The 19323-nt window shown below is 48.4% G+C and overlaps 1 protein-coding gene across 12 annotated transcripts in view; it reads left to right on the forward strand.

Moving 5' to 3' along the window:
* IQSEC2 (IQ motif and Sec7 domain ArfGEF 2) overlaps window positions 1-18903 on the forward strand; it is a 160872-nt gene extending 141969 nt beyond the window's left edge. For 8 of the 12 annotated variants that reach the window (XM_079958638.1, XM_079958643.1, XM_079958644.1 and 5 more), the window contains 8 exons: window positions 1798-1964; window positions 5738-5877; window positions 5985-6110; window positions 6767-6866; window positions 7210-7371; window positions 11650-11823; window positions 13414-13463; window positions 13899-18903. In XM_079958638.1, the coding sequence (XP_079814764.1) occupies window positions 1798-1964; window positions 5738-5877; window positions 5985-6110; window positions 6767-6866; window positions 7210-7371; window positions 11650-11823; window positions 13414-13463; window positions 13899-14963 (1984 nt within the window). In that variant the 3' untranslated portion in view covers window positions 14964-18903. The remainder of the gene's footprint in view (window positions 1-1797; window positions 1965-5737; window positions 5878-5984; window positions 6111-6766; window positions 6867-7209; window positions 7372-11649; window positions 11824-13413; window positions 13464-13898) is intronic. The other 4 variants (XM_079958642.1, XM_079958640.1, XM_079958639.1 and 1 more) reach the window with 4 other exon arrangements.
* Window positions 18904-19323: the final 420 nt, after the last annotated feature.

The following is a 19323-nucleotide window of genomic DNA, read 5'->3' on the forward strand; positions in this document are numbered from 1 at the left end:
AAAGATTTTTTTCCGATTATATGATTTGAGAAGCTCTTATATATTCTAGCCTTCCTGTACCACAGACACTCACGCTATCCCAATTTTAGGTCATGCCCTTCCAGATCCAGCAAATAACTGTCTTTTAGTAAAATCCATTATTTCAACCAACATAAACATGATGTGTCAGAATACAATTGTAAGTCAGGGAGGGCGAAACCACCTCTCTCTTTGTTATCAATCATAATCTTATGTTTTATCCTGGGTTTTCTCCCCTGCCAAATAAACTTAGATAGATCTTTTTGCCGTTCCTTAAAGTTTCATGTATCATTGACTATAGGGACTGTCTGAAATAGAAATAGCATCTTTGCAAATCACGGACCTGTCCCTAGTAATCACAACACAAACTGAAACGTGGATAAGCCCTAAGTAACTGAATTTGGTACCCATTGAAAAATGGGACAAATTAGTTGTGACTTAAGTCCCATTTATTTCATTGGAAACCAAGTGCAACTAACTCAGTCTGGATCCAACCTATGTCTCTAAATAGATTCATCAGTGAATTACCTGCTCATAGTCACTGTATTTTTCGCCCTATAGGACGTACTTTTTCCCCTCCAAAAATGAAGGGGAAATCTGTGTGCGTCCTATGGGGCGAATGCAGGCTTTCACTGAAGCTTGGAGAGCGAGAGGGGTCGGTGCGCACTGACCCCTCTCGCTCTCCAGGCTTCAGGAAGCTATCAGCAAGCCTGGGGAGCCCGCGGGAGTTCCTGCAGGGCTCCCTAGGCTGCGGATAGCAGCCTGCTGCCCGGCGTGCGAGGCGTCCTGAAGCAGAGCGCCCCGCACGCCGGGCAGACATTGGCCAGCCCCACAAGCTTGGGGGACAGCAGGGAGGTGCAGCGCCGCCATCCTGCTGTTCCCCGACCTGGTTTTGGGGGGGGAAATAAAGGAAAAATTTTTTTCCTTTATTTCCCCCCAAAAAAACTAGGTGCGTCCTATGGGGCGGAGCATCCTATGGGACGAAAAATACGGTACATACATTAGCCTGTTACAAAACATTTGTAATATGAGTTTTTGAATTGTGATATTGAAGAGAATGTGAGAGAACTTGTGTTTTAATAAAGAAAAGCTACTGTTAATTGTTAGAAGAAAAGGCCACATTTTTCTTTTTTTGTTCCATATTATAGTAATGCACCAGCACCAAAACAACCTCAAAAAACAAAGAATGTCTTTTAATTTTCAGCTTCATCGATTTTAAAATTGGGCTCCAGTAAATCAGCTTAATCCTTTGGTAATGAATCTGTTGATTAATCCAGCTTAGAGTGTGCAACCCTGCTATTTATATGACTAGAAGGCTGCCTGTAAATGAATGTAGTAGCTGTGAGTTGTATTCTTCCATAATGGGATGTGGAATTTTCATACATATTTATAATTTGAAAATAGAATAAGAGAGCCAATGAACCCCTTTAATTTTAGAACTTCCTGCCTCAGTATGAATTATACATTTTTTTGGGGGGGGTTTAATTTAGAACCCAGAATGGTTAGATAATGGCTTTTACTTTCAGTCCTCTAAAACCCCCCTCTACACCATACATGTGAAGTAGTATCCCACTTGTAGGATCCTGGGACCCCCATATCCCTCACAGAGCTCAGTTTCCAGAGTTCACTGGGAAGAGGGATTGACGGTTAAACCCCAAGGAAACCACTCACCTTCAGCAGCAAAATCTCTTGAGCTGCTTCTGACTCTTTGCTTCCTCTGGCCTTTTGTGCTGATGGTTGCTTTCTTTTCGCCTTGACTTCCACCGCATTTCGTTTCAGCCAGCGCTACTGTGTGTGCAATGCCCCCTTGGTGCGCCAGTTCCGGAATCCAGACACTATCTTCATCTTGGCTTTTGCCATCATCCTCCTTAATACCGACATGTACAGCCCCAGTGTCAAGGCAGAGAGGAAGATGAAGCTGGATGACTTCATCAAAAATTTGCGAGGTAAGCAAGAACAGCACTCAAATGATCCTTTCTGGTGTTGTCTCTTACGCTTGGCTCCTCATGATCACATGGTTGGAATCCCAAAGGAGTCCCCTACTTCCCTGGGAGTTCAGGGAAAGCACAAAATGTGTCAAGCATAAAATGCAGCTTCCCAAAAGCCGTGTGTGTGTGTGTGTGTGTGTGTGTGCGCGCGCGCGCATATGTGTGTTTTAAACCCAACAGGTTTCTTGCCATTGTGGCTAAAAAGGCAGCTTGCAGGTGCATGAACAATGCCTGCTAAAATCTCAGAAGCCAGAGATCTGTAGCATACATTCCAAGTGTCCCAATTTTCCAGGGACAGGAAAATCCCAGAAGTCATCCCAGTTTCATTTCACCACTGGCAGGAAGTGAACTCTTTGGAGACTATACCTGGCACAGGACAACCCCTTTATCTCCAGTTCAGCTTCCTGCAAGCCACTGGCAAGCTGTTTTGCTGGCTGCTCTGGGCGCGGCAAAAGAGAAGAGGTGGGAACGCCAACTTGGAAGGGATTTTTCCTTTGTTTGTTTGTTCCTTACCCTCTTTCTGCTCCCTTCCGCTACTCCTACCGGGTTCTCATTTTCTCCCAGCTCCATAGAGCTCTGCTTTCCCTCCTCCCAGCATCCATATTCTGGGCCCTTTGTTCTTTGTTTTTCGGCCTACAGCAGGGGTCAGCAAACCTATCACGCCTTGGGCTGGTGTCTCCAGCGTCGAGGGCAGGGGAACGTGTGCCCATACGCGTTCGCACACGCTATTTGCATTGCACTTCCAGGTCGGAAAAACACTGGAAATAGCTTGTGCGCATGTGCACGGGCTTCCTCCAACCTGGACGTGCACCGGAAATAATGCTTGCACATGTGCACAAGCTATTTCTGGTGCTCCTCTGACCCGAAAGTGGGCAGCTGCACAGCGCAGCGTCGGTAAGAGCGGGTGGCGGGGTTCGCGCGGGCCAGATAAACGAGTCTCTTGGGCCTTATCCTGCCCACCGGCCTTAGTTTGGGGACCCCTAGCCTACAGCCTGGAAGGCTTCTGGATGTTCTGGGGAAAAGGCTTGAACAGGTGGAAAGGCATTTCTCAAGAGGAATCTTGTTTTTGGAGATGGATCTTTCTGCAGACTCATCAGAGGAGTCACTGGGCGCTTGTGCTAAGGGGCCCTGGGGTTTGTCCTGACTCCCGCAGCAGCAGCGAGTCCCTCAGCTGCGCAGGTGTTGGGGCCCTGAAAGGCCAGTTCCAGCTCTCCCAGGAAAGGGGGGAAGGGGACCCCTTGCAGGATGGCCCTTGTTTGCTCTTGAAGGGCTGGCCTCTCTGGGACACACTCTGGACCTCCCTGCAGCCCCACAGCCTCCCTCCGCCTGCCAGGGGCCCTCAGGGCCCCTTCAGCAGGGGCAGCAGCAGGAGAAGGGCCTCGGGAGAGCAGGCATGGCTCCAGCAGGGCTGCGAACCATCTGGCCAGATGCACAGGAGAAGAGAAGGAGGGCTGACCCCTCTCCTTCCCTCTCAGACTCCATCCATCCCCTCATTGCTACTCTGCAATCCGCTGCATCTGCTGTTCCTGACTCTTCTCTCCCTAGACTGACAGTGATGGGCTACAAAAATAATGATGGTGGTGATGACCAAACAGTGATTGGTTACTTCAGCAGAACAGCCACCACCCTCCTACTGAAATGAGAAGAAAGCACAACCTAAGTTAAAGTGCATCTTGCTAGTGTGCCTTGCGGTATTTTTAAGGCATAGAAAATGAGGGTGACCTTAACCTCCCTCACAGACCACCTTTCAGATCAAAGGAAAACTCTTACATGCACTTACAGATTGTACAGGAGGGCCAGGAATGGATGGAGGGAAGGAAGCAAGCTTTATTCTTTATTGTTTGTGCAGTCTTACTTTTTTGCAGCACCACAGATATAATAATCCTCAGGATTTAGCTCACTCAACTTCTGACCCCGTAAGTCCACATGTTGTGTCTTGGCATAGATGTTTTCTATAATTCCATTTCTACCCTTCATTTTCAGTAGAGTAGGGCCACGCTTGGGACAGGTGGGCAACCTCACAAGCCCTGTGATTTTCTAAGCCAATACTGACCTATTTATGTTGGTTATCTGGGTATTCAATTCATTTCCTCATGAGCGAAAACTCTTTACTAATATGTCAGTCTCAGGTAAACCCAGTTCCCCCACTTGATTCCACTCATCAGCTTTATAATTCTAACAAGAAGTCTTCATTAGTATATCAGAAAGGACCCAGGATCTGGAAGATCGTTAATTAAGGCTGAAGACAGATAATTGTTTTTTCAGAGTCCTGAAAGCAATTGGAAAGGATTGCTACTTGTGATGCAAATGTCCAGGAATTAGGTATATGATCTGTACTGGGGGGGCTTGCACGTGCCACAAAGGAAGACGTTTGTAGTCTGGGAGTTCTCCTCAGGTGGAATTCAGCAGCATGCTAAGGAGATCATTCCATCAGCAGAAGGAGGTTTGCTTGCCAGACAGAATGTCTCCCCTCTACTCCCCCTGCACACTGTTCTGGGGGTTCTCCCAACCCTCCTGAGCAGATCTGAGGAGGGAGGAGAGGGGCGAAGTGCCATTGCACTAGCGGGAGTCCTTGTGCTGGCTTCTGCTAGTGCAACAACTTAACTGAATCCAGCCCTTCTCACTGAAGTCTCAAGTGGTTTCTATGGCTAAAAGTGATTGTGCCCAGTAACTCAAAGCAGGGTTTTTAGTTCCTTCATATAGTGGCTGTTCCTGTTCTGTGGAAGAGCATTCCTGTTGAGAGACAACAAATGCCCAGTTAGCTGCACTTTCTGAAAACAACTGAAGACACTTTTGTTCTAACGTGCTTTCCTTAGCTGGATAAATGGGTCTTTACCATGGATGTCAGCTTTCTATGGTTTTATTTTCATTTTAAATGTATTTGCTGTTTCTGTGTTTTTAATTGTTCTTAATTTCATTTATTGTACATTACCATGATATGGTTTAGAAAACGATTAATAAATCATTAATAGTAACAGACCCCATCATGGAACTGAAACCGCCTTGGTCCTGCTGGTCGATGATCTCCTGTGGCCTAGGGACAGAGTTGAAAGCTGTTTCCTGGTTCTGCTGGATCCCTTAGCAGCTTTTGATACCAGTGACCATGGTATCCTTCTGGACCATCTAGGGGATTTGGGAGCTGGGGGCACAATTATGCAGTAGTTCCATTCTACCCTCTGGGGCCATGTCCAGAAAGTGGTGTTGGGGGGTGACTGTTCAGACCCCTGGGCTCTCACTTGCAAGGGGCTTCAGGGCTCCATCCTCACCCTAATGCTTTTCAACATCTATATGAAGCCTCTGGGAGAGATCGTATGTGTTTCACAAGCATTCCATATTGCTTTTACTAAAAAGAGATCCAAGGTTTGCTGTTGGCTTATTAAACCTGGCATGTTAGGGTGAAATAAACCACAATCCTTTATTCAGTCATAATGCTAACCTTCCTGGTTTGTTTACACCCCTTGTGCAAATGAAAGACCAAAGCAGTAGTGATCAGGCTGTGTGCACCAGCAGATGTAAGCCTGGCTAGTAGTAGCATTAGATAAGTCATTCATTCCTCCAACCTCTGTCTTCAGTAATGAAATAATATTATTAGCTTACTTTGTTGCAAAGACTCATGGGAATAACCTATGGAAAGCACTTCACAGAGCTGCTTTTGCTTTTGAGAGGGACTAAATCTGGCCTAGTCTTTTCCTGCAGCCTATGGACTTGCTCTTTTGTTGTTGCTTCACCAGGGGTAGATAACGGCGAGGACATTCCCCGTGACCTGCTGGTAGGGATTTACCAGAGAATTCAGAGTCGGGAGCTGCGCACCAATGATGACCACGTATCTCAGGTCCAAGCAGTGGAGCGAATGATTGTGGGCAAAAAGCCGGTGAGTGGGAAGAGGCTGTCTGAGGAGATGGATTTGGGTTTACTGAAGGTTTCTGCCCCTCTTTTTGGCTCCACTCCTAACATTTTCTGTCTGTCTGTCCCACCCAGGTTCTCTCTTTGCCCCACAGGCGCCTGGTTTGCTGCTGCCAGCTGTATGAGGTCCCTGACCCCAACCGGCCACAGAGGCTTGGGCTGCACCAGAGGGAGGTCTTCCTGTTCAACGATTTGTTAGTGGTAAGGTCAGGGCAGGGAGCTAAGACCAGGTTTTGGTGGTGGAGGGAGGGTTAGATGATGGAGTTGCTTGTTTTGAGCAGATTTGGCTGCCTCACCATGCACCTGCTTGGACATGCCTGGGTGAAGTTGTCACAAAAATCTTCAAGATTTCTTGGAAGAAGCTATGACTGCTGAGCTGTGCTTTATACTTGCCTGTCTGCCTGCTGCCTCCTGGTTCTCTCCCGCAGTGCTTTTGTGATGCCACATGGCCATTGCCATGAGGTAATAGGCTGTCTCAATGCAGGAGACTGACTAATAAAAAAAAAATGTTTTTGTCAGTAGCACCACATAGTAAAGAAAAGGACTCTGTGGATAAATTAAATTAATGAATCTGTTTTAAACGTCCATGCCGCTTTCCATCCAAGCTTCTTCTGAGCTCCCACTCTGCTCTGAAAACATCCATAGGAAAATACCTTATGGGTGGAACAGGCAATAAGAGCAAATAAGTTCTTAACTTGTAGGTTAGACTGTTGCAACTCAGGAAAGAAGCAGGTTTCAGCCAATTGGGTGACTGTAATTCTGAGCACTGTGCTTGGGTTAGTGAACAGTTAGCTCACTGCTCTCTCTACTCCTCATTGATCCTTTGCTTTCCCACTGCATCTCCTCACACCATTTAGGTGACAAAGATATTCCAGAAGAAGAAGATCCTTGTGACCTACAGTTTCCGCCAGAGCTTCCCTCTTGTTGAGATGCAGTTGCAGCTCTTCCAGAATTCATGTGAGTTTCTCTTAACCATAGGTCATGATACAGGAGCCTAGAAGCCTGGTTGTTGCACCAACCCAGGGCTCAACCAGCACAACATACTATCAGCTCTCCCAGATCAGCATCTTTTCTCCATTCTCTCCGCGATTAGTCCCCTGAGCTCTTCTCAGTGATCCACACGGATGTTGTGCCTTCAGCCCCATACCTGCCTTTGCCTGTGGCTGGAGACGTTCTGGTTCCCCATCTTGGAGCAAAGCCTTTGCCTGGGCTCAGCTCTGTGTTGCCAGTTACCCGTGTTGAAGGGGAGGGTGAGTAGTGGGGCCCACAGTCACCCGGCATCTCACTCTCTGCCACCCAGATTACCAGTTCGGGATTAAACTGCTCTCCGCTGTTCCTGGTGGGGAGAGGAAAGTCCTGATCATCTTCAATGCCCCCAGCCTGCAGGACCGACTGCGCTTCACCAGTGACTTGCGGGAATCCATTGCTGAAGTGCAAGAGATGGAGAAGTACCGTGTGGAATGTGAGTGATGGGTGGGGGTTGTGGAAGGACAGGAGGGGGGACATGGATAGGAAGGGAGGCAGCCAGCGGGTGGGATAATGGATGAGGGTTGCTGATGGCATCATTGGGGCAGCATCCAGCAGCCCAGGTTTGCCAGAGTGGACTGGAAGACATTCAGGGAATAGGATGACTTCTCCCACTGGGCTAGACAGGCAGGGCCTTTTGAGTCTTTTGCCTCCTCTTCCAGGGGCCACTTCTGGTCAAGTTAGCAGGTTCTTTTTTTCTCTGTGAGGAAAACAATTCCTTTGTTGTTTCTCTTTTGCCTTAATTCTTGCTTCTTCTGGTGTTGTTCATTGTCTGTAGGAGTTGGCTGAGACCAGGTTTTGTTTTATTTTATTTTTGGTGTCATGGCTGCTGAGCCATGTTTCATTGATATTCTGCCACTCCCACTGCAGCCCCCTATGGGTGAGGGGCAGGATCCTGAGGGTTCTCTTTTGAAAGTCCCCAGACACAGGGAATATTTCTATTGCCTTCTCCAGGTGTCATGAGTGGGGTCCTCAGCTGTGCTCAGTCCACACACCTTTCTGAGGTTTTCCCCAGGAAAAGGGAATTTCCTAACTTTATGTCATGGATAATAATATATATTTCTAAGGAAATTAAAGGCTCTATACGCAGGTCTAGGGGTCATAAGAGAACCAGATCCCAATCTAGAAGGCATTCTACACATAAGTACAAATGCAAGCACCTACCTAAGAGACAGAGGGACGCGGGTGGCGCTGTGGGTTAAACCACAGAGCCTAGGGCTTGCCGATCAGAAGGTCGGCGGTTCGAATCCCTGCGACAGGGTGAGCTCCCATTGCTTGGTCCCTGCTCCTGCCAATCTAGCAGTTCGAAAGCATGTCAAAGTGCAAGTAGATCAATAGGTACCACTCCAGTGGGAAGGTAAATGGCGTTTCCGTGTGCTTCTCTGGTTCGCCAGAAGCGGCTTAGTCATGCTGGCCACATGACCCGGAAGCTGTATGCCAGCTCCCTCGGCCAATAAAGCGAGATGAGCGCCGCAACCCCAGAGTCATTTGCAACTGGACCTAACGGTCAGGGGTCCTTACCTAAGAGACATGAAGGGGGCAGATTTCACTGGTCTCAAAGCCCATGTTTTCTGCCATGGGGTTTTTCCTCTCATGGGTACACTCCTGCATTGACAAAGAGATTAAAGACTCCCTTCCTCATAGCAAACACAGAAGGGAGATCTAAAAGTCATAAAATGAGGAGATCCCACAGATTTCCATCAAATAGTCTATCTCCTCTTTTAAGCTCCTCCAGGAGTTTTTCCTCAAGGCTGCTTCTGCCAAAAGTGTCAAAGAAGGAGTTGGAATCTGCACCTGAATCCCCCCCCAGCCCTTTCTTGGCAAAAGCCAGCCAGATTTTTCAGCTTACTGAGGAACAGCCTGTTGAACCCTCAGCCTGCTCCCTGGCTACAGGTGTTAAATATTTTTTCCTTCTGCCAAAACAGCTACAGTGCTTTTTCTATAAGCCTTCAGTTGTGTTGCAAGACTGAGTGGGATTTTCCCAGTAAATTGTTCTAGCTTTCCTTTTCATTATTCCCATCATCACTAATTCCCTCAGTTTTTTTTTTAATGAGATTCAAAAGCCCCCCCCCCCATTGGGTAACTTGTTTGTTTTGTAAAGTTTATGTATGACTTGAGTGTAAGAACAAAAAAGCTCAAAGCAGTTTACAAAATGAAGGGGAGGCCCCTGTTCTATGTGGAGGCATTTACAAGCACAATTGGTCCTTCTAAATAGTCTGAAATGATGATATTTATTTAATTACCTCATGAGGATATTTAGGAGTTCCCTAGAGGAATTACCCTGCTGGATGAAATGACAAGATGAGCTTGTCATTTTTCGAGTTTCAAGAGGCTTCTTCCTTAACTATTAAATATATATAGTTGCCTCTCTTTTCATAGTTTTCAACTCATTGTCTTAAGCAACCCCTGAAATACACTCCATGTAGTTTTCTGTGCAGTATGTGTAACTTGGCTATGGCTTATGCATGAGGGTAGATACAACCTCAATACGCTAGTCTGTTTTTTCTGCCTACATGTTGACAGTTCAGTTAAATAAAGTGTACATTATTAATGCAAAATAAATTTCCCTCATTCCTTTCTTTGACAGATAGTTCCTTTGGAGAGTTTTGAAGATTTTTTAAATAGGATGAAGGACAAGAAGATGCTTTCCTCCTTCTGTTGCCGAATTAAGAGGAACAGCAACTCCCAAGCTTTGTAGTAGTCCATGACATCCTTTCAAATGGTAGTTCAAGTATGGGGATGGCTGGCACTGCATTGGCCCCCATGGCATGCCAGGATCCTGCCACTGTGCAGAGGTTGAGAAGCTTATCTAGCTAGAGAAGCTGGTACTAAAACATTCAGGAGTATTGTTAGCTGAATGTACTGGTGTATATTAGGCAAGTTCTTTCTCCTCTTATCAGGATTCAGTCCTTTTGGGCAGAGGTGATTTTTATAGCTCCATTTCAGCTCAGGTCTCCAAGGTTTCCAGATCTGCTGAATCTGTTGGTACATGGATCTTCTCAGTTAGGGTCCAGTGTTCCATCCTCACCCAGACCTCTGCCACCTGACTGCTTGGAGGATGAAAGGATCTGGTTGACCTCACTGGATTTTACTGGCTTCCAGAAGGGCATCAACCAAATGTATTTACTGCACTACCTGGAAGTTTTACCTGTCTTGGTGTTCCTAGTCTGGGGTGGGTCCTCTCTCGCATGACATTCATGATTTTCTTCCATTTCTTCAGGAAGGGATAAATAAGGGACTTAGCACCATCACCATCAAAAGACAAGTGGCCTCCCTTAGCAGTGTTTTTTTCTTGTCTGGATAGGGATCTGTTGTCTTCCCATCTGATGTTTACATGTTTCCTCAGGGGGGTTATTTGTCCTGCACTCTGGTCATATATCGATTCCTTTCTTGGAATTTAAATTGGGTCCTTACAGCTTTCATGAGTCTCCTTTTGACCCCTTAGTTCCTAATCCAATTTTTTTAACGCTGAAAATTGTGTTCCTAGTAGCCATTACTTTGGCTCATTGGGTTTCAGAGTTGGGGGCCTTGTCCTCTGATCCACAGCTCAGCATTTTTCATCACAATAATTTGTGTTATGTCCAGACTCTTCTTCCATGTCCAAATTTAATTCAGATTTTCAGAGAAACCAAGAAGTGGTGCTTCATTCCTTATATCCCCTTCATTCTCTTTTGGAGTGTGAATTCACATATTTTTGCTGTCTTGGTTTGAATGAGAGTATAAGTGTTGCGCTATGTAATTTCCAAATGCAAACTGTGTCTGTTTGGCATAGGTTTTTGTGCTGGGCATCGTCACCATGGCTGTGCTTATCTTGCGGGGGGTGGGGTGACATTATCAGCTCTGCCAGTTAGTTCTGGAAGAGGAGGCAAAAGATTTGAAAGGCCCTGCCTATCCAGTCCAGTGGGAAGAGTCATCTTACTCACTGAATATCCTTCAATCCATTCTTCAAACAGAAATTCATGGGAAGCACCACTTTCCATTTTTTGAAAAGAAGCCCTGACTCAAATAATTGTGAGGCTGCTAGGCTAGCCTGAATTGAGGTTTGTAATAAGCCAAGGGGGGTGAGAAGAGGGTTTGAGAGCAGAACTGTGTGCATTACACAATACTTGAGTGATTCTAGTCCTCATTGCTATGGAAATGGATATGAAAATGGGTAATAATAATAATAATAATAATAATAATAATAATTAATACCCCACCCATCTGGCTGGCTTTCCCCAGCCACTCTGGGCAGCTTACAGAATATATAAAACATAAAAAGCATCAAACATTAAAAACCTCCCAATACAGGGCTGCCTTCAGATGCCTTCTAAAAGTTGTATAGTTCTTTATCTCCTTGACATCTGAAGGGAGGGTTTTCCACAGGGAGGGCCCCACCTTTGTGATTTTCCATTTCTTATACATGCTCTTCTTACATCTCAGCCCATCTGTAAGCTGCTTATGCAGCAACAGCAGTTTCTTTAGATGCCTCCCACTGTTCAGGGATGATGGGTATTGTAGTTCAACAACATTTCAAGGGCTGCTGGTTCTCTTCCCCTGTTTCAGATAAAACCCTGCAAATGTTTCATGATTTTTGTTTATTATTTCCAAGCATCACTTGTAAACTCCTTTGGTGTAAACTGGAAGCAAGTCCTGTTTGTTGGGAAGGGCTGAGAAGCATCCAGCAGAATGGCCCCCAAATCTCACTGCCTCTCTCTTTTTCTTCTACACACAGCGGAGCTAGAGAAGCAAAAAGGAGTGATGCGCCCCAATGCCTCCCCCTCATCTGGGCCCAAGGATGCCGTGAATGGGACCCTGACTCGCAGTAGCCTGGAGGATGCCTACACTGTGGGAGAAGGGCTGAAGCGCAGTGCCCTCAGCAGCTCCCTTCGGGACCTCTCTGACGCTGGTGAGGGGCTGGGGGTCAGGACCTTCCATGGCTCCAGGAGGGGAGAGCCTAGTGGGCTTCAGGCTGGGATGAAGATAAGGAAGGAATTTCTGGGTTTATGCTGATGAGAACTTTAAAAGAAACATCACTAGATTCCACAGGAAATTAAATTTGTGACAGGTCTTGGGATTTTTCTAGCATGCCAGGCTTTGCCAGGCATCCTTGAGGGCCTCTAAGGTAGACCATCGCATGACATCACTGACCGCCGCCCCCCCCCCAGTGTACTAGAGGCCTTTGCATGCATCTAGTAAAGCTCCGTGAGCCATTTTGGGTTCCTTTTTTGTAGATTCCAGACTTTGGGACACTTCATACCAGTTTTCTGGTAGGGCATTTTTCTAGACTACCACTTCAGGGTTTAGATGTGGCAGTTGCTTATTTGAATGAAGAAGTAAAATCCCTACGTGTAGGAAAATGGCAGGCCATGGAGAAGTCTAGGCTGAACCTTCTCCTTGGCATGCTAGTTTTTATTTGCTGATGTCGACCACACAGTGCCACTTGCAATGCACTGGAGCAGAGGGTTACCAGAAAAGCCTTTGACACTTGATTCCACTGAAGACACGCTGTCTTTCACATAGATGTTTTGGTGGCATCCAGATTTTTTTTTAAAAGCTCAGTTCTTCTCAAACTTTGCTTGATTTTGGTTCCACTGCAGAAATCAGCCCATCTCTAGAATGTAATTATTGTGGCTCCCTCTACTGGCTAAAAAGAACATGTAACGTATGGATAATGTTTCATCCACCATGATTTTAATTCTAATCCACACATCTGACTAAAAAACATTGAGGCCCGGGATTTGGGATTCGTAGTGTTGACTGGGTGGCTGCTGTTTGCTGGTGACTCAGTGCTTTTAGTGGATGGATGTGTGTCTCTCTTGCTTTTTGGAGCCAACCTGATTGTGAGGAAGGGTGCTTATTGAGCATTCTGATTTGTTCACAGGGAGATTATTGCTTAATGCTGCCTATCCCATCTTGAGAGGTTAGATGACATTGCATCAAAGCAAAGTGCTACCCCACACATTTTCCTATCACTTCCCTTACTGCTAAAGTCTGAACTTTTCAGGAAATGGGTTTGTTGCACAAGACCTCTTACTCAGCTATAATTGCGCAGCTCAAATGCCGTGGTCTGTGACTGAATCCCACCTAAAATAACAGCTTGGAAGTGCCTGAAGAAACCCAACGTGTGTGTGTGTGTGTGTGTGTGTGTGTGTGTGTTAAAAGGGGGGGGGCAGGACACTGCCGAGGGCATACTTTGACACAGATAATGACACAGAGCAGAAGAGGCCCCCTGCTTCCTATAGGCCCGTAAGACCATGGGCCACCCTGCATCTGACTGAAGTGGAAGAGGGGCAGGAGACTCTCTCTGTGTTTTAGGTCCTGTCTTCTGCTAACTCTTCCTCTGCTCTGTTGCTGTGCTTTGTGGGATTGGGTTGCGGGATGGCTGGGGGCTCTTGGCCTGGGCTCCCCTTTTCCCCTCCCCTCCAAAGTGGGAGTGTTGGTTGTAAGGGAGCGGGAGGGTGGCGTTCAGGTCTCGCTAACCCCTGCTCTGTTGCAGGCAAGCGGGGCCGCCGTAACAGCGTGGGATCCTTGGACAGCACAATTGAAGTAAGTGGGCTGAAGGAGGAGGAGGAGGAGGAAAGGGAGCCAGAGATTGAGGGTGGGGAGGGAGGGACACAGCTGGAGTTTCCCCAAGCCTTCCCACTCTCTGCCTTGCAGCCTCTCTCTTCTCTCTTTCTCTCTCTCTTTCGCTTTTACTTCCACTCTTAGCAGAGGAAGACACAGAGGTTTAAGGGATGTGGGAAGTCATTTCTTTGGTGCAGAAGAGTTGGCGGACTCGTCCCAGTCTGAATTACTTTTAGTCAAAGCCAACCCTTCTTCAGGCAGGCAGAAAAGTATGGCCATCTTTGAGTATCAAGTCCTAGCCCCATAGGTGTGGGGGAATTATAGGAGCCAGTTGTCTAACACCCCATCTTTCTCTCTCTGTGTGTCTCCCTTTCTCCTTTCTGCTTCCTCTCCCTCCACCCACCTACATCCCTTCAGGGGTCTATTATTAGCAGCCCACGCCCCCACCAGAGAGTGCCACCGCCTCCGCCTCCCGAGGAGTACAAGCCCCAGCCTCGGCCCCCCTCAAACTCCTCCTCTTTCCTGGGCTCCCTTTTTGGCAGCAGGCGTGGGAAGGGCCCCTTTCAGACGCCCCCTGGCCAGGCCTCCGCCTCCTCCTCCTCCGCCTCCTCCTCTCACCACCACCACCCTCACCACAGCCACCCCTCCCTCCCGGATGGCAGCCAGTCCAAGCTGCAGGCTCTCCACGCCCAGTACTGCCACGGCCCCTCGGCCCAGCCCCCTCCTCCCTACCCCCAGCAGCCCCCTCCTCCCCAGCAGCCGGCCCCACCCCCGCCCCCACTAGCCCTGCCCTCCAACCCCCTGCCTCCCCAGGTCCAGCGCTACCACCACTCCCAGCAGCCCCCGCTCTCCGCCCCACCACAGAAGCAGGCCGTCCCAGCTTTCCCCACCCCACAGCCCCACCACCACTACACCCTCGGCCGGCCCGTCCAGCAGAAACGCGCCCACCAGATGGCTGCTGCTGCTGCTGCCGCCTCCCAGCACCCCCCTTTCCTCCATGGGCGCCAGCCCACCTCGCCGCTGCCCCTTTACAGCCCTGCCCCCCAGCATGCCCTGGCCCACACTTACCCCCAGCAGCTGCATCAGTCGGGGGTCAGTGGGCAGCACACCCTGCATAGGCCCCAGGCCCCAAAGCACTTTATCTTCAGCCACCATCCTGCCCAGCTCATGCAGCGGCCGCCTCCGCCCCCCAGCATGGGGCCCTACCCTGGACACCACGGCCACCCTGCGCACCCAGCTCAGCAGCACCACGGCCAGCCTCCCATGCCCCCTCCCCATTCCCCCATCCCCCCACACCCTTCCTACCCACCCCTCCCGCCTCCGTCCCCTCACACGCCCCTCAGTCCCCACTCTCCAGCTGCCCCTACCTCCCCCCTGCCCCAGCACATCTCCATGCACCAGGGGGTCCCTCAAGCCATGCCCTCCCAAGGGCCCCCCAACCCGAAACAGAAGCCGGTGAACAGAATCAGCACCGTCGTGTGAGGAACACCGCCACCACGGAGTTGATAGGTTATAAATATATAAATATCGGAGCTCGGGGCTTCTCCCATCACAGCTGTGAGGTGGTCAGGAGGGGTGGGGGCCAGTGGGTGTCTAGACCTTTTTGGCCATTCCCCTTCTTCCTCCCCACTCCATACCCCCTCCCTCTTTTTCCTAGGATCAGAACTGAGAGAGGGCATCCTTCCAACCAATGCCTCGGAAAGGAAGAAATTGGGATCTGCAACCCCACTCGTGGCCTGAGGGTGGCGCCACTTAGCACTTGAGCTTCTCTGTTCCCTTCGTGTCACCCCTCCCCTTTTCTGGTCAGAAAATGGGGTGTCTGAGGACTATGCGGCAACTTTTCAGAGACGTTGAAAACATGAGGTGCGAGAGGGGAAAACTTCTGCATTTGTGCAGCCATTGTGATCTGTTGCCACGCAGAGTGTTTCCCCTTGGACTCTTCCCTAAATGTGCTACAGATGGAGATGGTATGGTGTATGTATACCTCATTCATGCAAACAGCATGCAAAACAGTAAAACTGTTTCTGTTTCTGGGTGGTCTAAAAAACCAGGTGCCAGGGCGGATTCCAGCCTCTCTTCCCTGATACGCTAGCTGTGTGTGCGGGGGGCATGCAGTGCAGTTTCCCCTTGCAGTTCAAAGTGGAACAGTCCAGGAACAGTTTAATTGCACCATCTGCTGTTTTTGTGCAAAGCAAGTCAGACATGCTAGTGCCAGGGACAACTTGTGCAGTGTGGCAGTTTTGAAGGCATAAGAATAAGCTGTAGAGTGGAACTTGCCCTTTTGCACGATCCCACTCTCTCGAATGACTGATACTTCTTTTACTCCTGGCGTTGGACTGTGCACCAGCATTTGCCCACCTGCACCAAGTCTCCGTGAAATGTTAGCCAAGTAGCAGGCAGTCCCCCATGGCTGCCTTCCGTGTGTCTTGTTTACATAGCAGGTGGCCATTTATCAGACCTGCCCGAAGAGCATTGCTTTCAGCTCAGAAGGATGACCAAAGGAGAGCCTCTTGCTCCCCACTTCCCGCCTAACTTAAAATATCTGCCTGCTCCAGTTTTTAATAGCAGCTGTGAATGAACGGTAGCAGATGGCCAGAGCAGCAAATTAAAGGTGGGTATGTTCCAGAGCAGGGTTTCCCAAACTTGGGTCTCCAGGTGTTGTTGGACCACAACTTCCATCATTCCTAGCTAGCAGGCCCAGAAAATAGGGATGATGGGAGTTGTAGTCCAATAATGGCTGGCGACCCAAGTTTGGGAAACCCTGTTCTAGACCAACAGTTCTGTTTGCAGCCAATTCCCCACTTGGGATTTGATGCCACAAAAGGCTAAGCAAGCTTTGCTACTGTATTTGAACTCTCGATTGAGTGTTTAAAGGAACTGGCTGAGGCCCAGTTCACACAACCTAGGAACTGCTTCTCTGCCACTTCTTTCAGGCTGCCCTGATAAGCATTGTGATGATGAGTCTACTGGAGAAGCTGCTACTGCCCCACTCCCAGCCAGGAGCCAGGCCAATGGTTCTTCTACCCCAACAGCAGTTCTGGAAGCTGTCTCTAGCATGACTTACTTTTTAAAAAGCAATGTTCAGTCCATCTAAAGCACTATTTCCATTAGTTTCTCAGGGCTCAGCCCTGAACATCCCCAGTCAATTGAAGATGGGAATGTAGTAACTCTCAGCTATACAAAGAGGGGCAAAAATAGTTACCAGTCTCTCTCTTTTTTGAGCCGTGTGGGCTCCTGGGCTTGACTTAAGCATGTAGTAGTTGCATGGAAGAGAAGCCTTACTCTGTGCCAACAGAGTGTGGCACTTTTTTCTTTTTTTGCAGGTGGGAGCAATGCCTCCCTTGCCCAGGTGTTCCTGTTTGTGTCCCCCTTGCCTACCAAGCAGCAGGGGGGGCGGGGGGGGGGCGGAGAGAAGTCTCAACAAGGCAGGGCAGCTGCAGGCAGATCCCTTGCGTCCCAGTGAAAGGCACTGCAAGCGCCTCGTTGCGCTCTGTGGCCCAGTGTGTCCTGGCATGGGGCCTGCAGGTTGCTTCTCTCCCCTCACTCTCCCCAAGCCTTTTAATGTTTTGCTGCCTGGATGCTTCCAGCATGCTTTCTCCCCACCCCTGCTTGGTGGCATCTGTGGTGGTCGCCAGGGGTTTTATCTTTCTGAAGGATAGTTTTTCATAGTTTTATAAAGTAGCTTTTTCCACTTCTCTGCCTGTTGGCTTGTTCTGTAGGAGGGAATGGAGACGGGGGCTTTGGTGCTCCTTGGCATTTGCAGAAAGGAGGCTCTCCTTTTTAGTTTGCACAGAGTTTATGAGTTTCTGCTGTTTAGAAGGAAGGAAGGAAGGAAGGAAGGAAGGAAGGAAGGAAGATAGATAATATGTAGAGCAGGGCAGATCATCAGTATTTTGGGGGAATTTGGGAAGGAATCTGTCTTGCCCTCTCAGTTCTTATTCACAAAGGGCTATTCTTACTCCCTTCCCACCCCTATCAAGGGGTTTGCACTGAAAACATTTTAAAAGGGTGGGGGTGTTATATATTCTCTGGATATATTCCCTCACTGAACTGCATAGAGAGGAATATAGGAGTGGAGGGTAGGGTGTAATTGTCTCCTCCCACCCAGTTTGTTCTTTTATCCTAGAGTGTTTCTCTGCCTACCAATAGGGGAGAGATACTACCACCTGCCACACACACTGGTTCCTTGGGAGCTTAGATGCACTTTAACCCCCTACTTCCTCATTCCTTTGCTTCTAGAAAAAGTTGGGATCTGGTTTTCCTGTCCCAAACCAAGCTAATGGAGCCCATTCATGCCTAACCTTTCCTCTCACTCTCCCTTCCCCAAAGACATTACCTTGAGCCACTACCCTCCCCAGTCTAGTCCGTGTGGAGACAGGACTCCGGGCAAAGGGATATGGAGGTAGGCTCAAGGGTGCCAGAGGATGATTTCAAAACATAAAAGTTACAGTGCCTCGTCTGTATATTTTTAAGGAGATGCTATGAATGTTGGTGGAAGAAATTATTTTACATTTTAAAGTGGTGCTTCTGATAGTAGAAGCACACTATTTTTCTAAATAGAAAAGTGGAGGCCCAGCCAGAGTAGTGACGGGCAATGGCTGACCCTCTCTGAAGGCAGGCTCTTCTTTCTGCAGTGTGTGAGCAGAAGGACCCGGCTTCAGAGGCAGCAAAAGCTGGAACCTTACAGGAACCAGAATTATTTAATAAACCTAATTGTTGCTGCACACGACACGTGAGTTTCCTCAAGTCATGCCAGTGTGCCACATCAACGTTTTAGGAATAACTGCTCAACAAAAGCAGGCAGGATTTCTGGCCTCTAGCGCTTTGGAGGATGGGGGAAAATAATCAGAGGACCAGTTAATGGAGGGTTTTAGGAGGCTCACTGACTCTCAGCCTCCATTCCTCAGCTTCTCCATCCTCCTCCGCTAATTGACTTCACAGCCTTGAAGGAACTCAGGAGTCCTGCCTGGTGGTGGTTTTCGCCCTGCTGTGGTTGCTCCCAGTTCCATCCTGCGGGGTCTGGGCTCCCTTCTCCTTCCTTCCCTCCCTCCCCCCATTCTCCATATCAGATCTTCCCACCCTTTGCCCTCCCCCCAGCATGCACTTTATCCCTACCCTGCACTGCACTTCCTGTGTTGGGTTTGTTGCTGTACAGAGATTCCTGTGTATATACTATATATTATAAATAGCAACCTCTTAAGAGAGGAGGGGGTGGGTGGGCTCCAGCCCATGTATTTTCTGCAGCATGGGCCACTCTCTGCCCTTTCTCCCAGAATTCATGGCTGGAAGACTCCAAACTGACTGCATTTTTTTTCTTTTTGTTTCTTGCTGTCTCCCACCCCCTCACCTCTGGTCCACTTTGTACATAAGAAACTGTATATTTGATGCTTCATAAATTGACCAAATGTCCTTGCTGTGTGAAGGAAGAGGTCTTGTGTGTTATTTTAAGATTACTGGGCATTTTGGGGGGAGGGATGGGAAACAGAGCCTTCATCCTGCAGCAGAGTTCCTCCTTGTTCCATAAATCAGCCTCGTGCTCTCTGGAGCTGGTAGTATTTTCCCACCTGGCGTATGCCCTTTCAGAGTGTAGAGGAGATGTGCATAATTCACAGGAGCCTGCCAGGGCAGCAGGAGCACCACAGAAACAGCAGGCTTTCTCCAAAGCTGTACATTTACCATATTCAGTATGACAGGTAGCCATAGAGTACTGACTACTGCTAGAGGGCAAGTCACCTTTTGTTTAACCTTTCTAATAATAATAATAATAATAATAATAATAATAATAATAATAATTTATTATTTGTACCCCGCCCATCTGGCTGGGTTTCCCCAGCCACTCTGG

Source organism: Podarcis cretensis (genome assembly GCF_951804945.1).
Source record: "Podarcis cretensis genome assembly, chromosome: 17".
Lineage (NCBI taxonomy): Eukaryota > Metazoa > Chordata > Lepidosauria > Squamata > Lacertidae > Podarcis > Podarcis cretensis.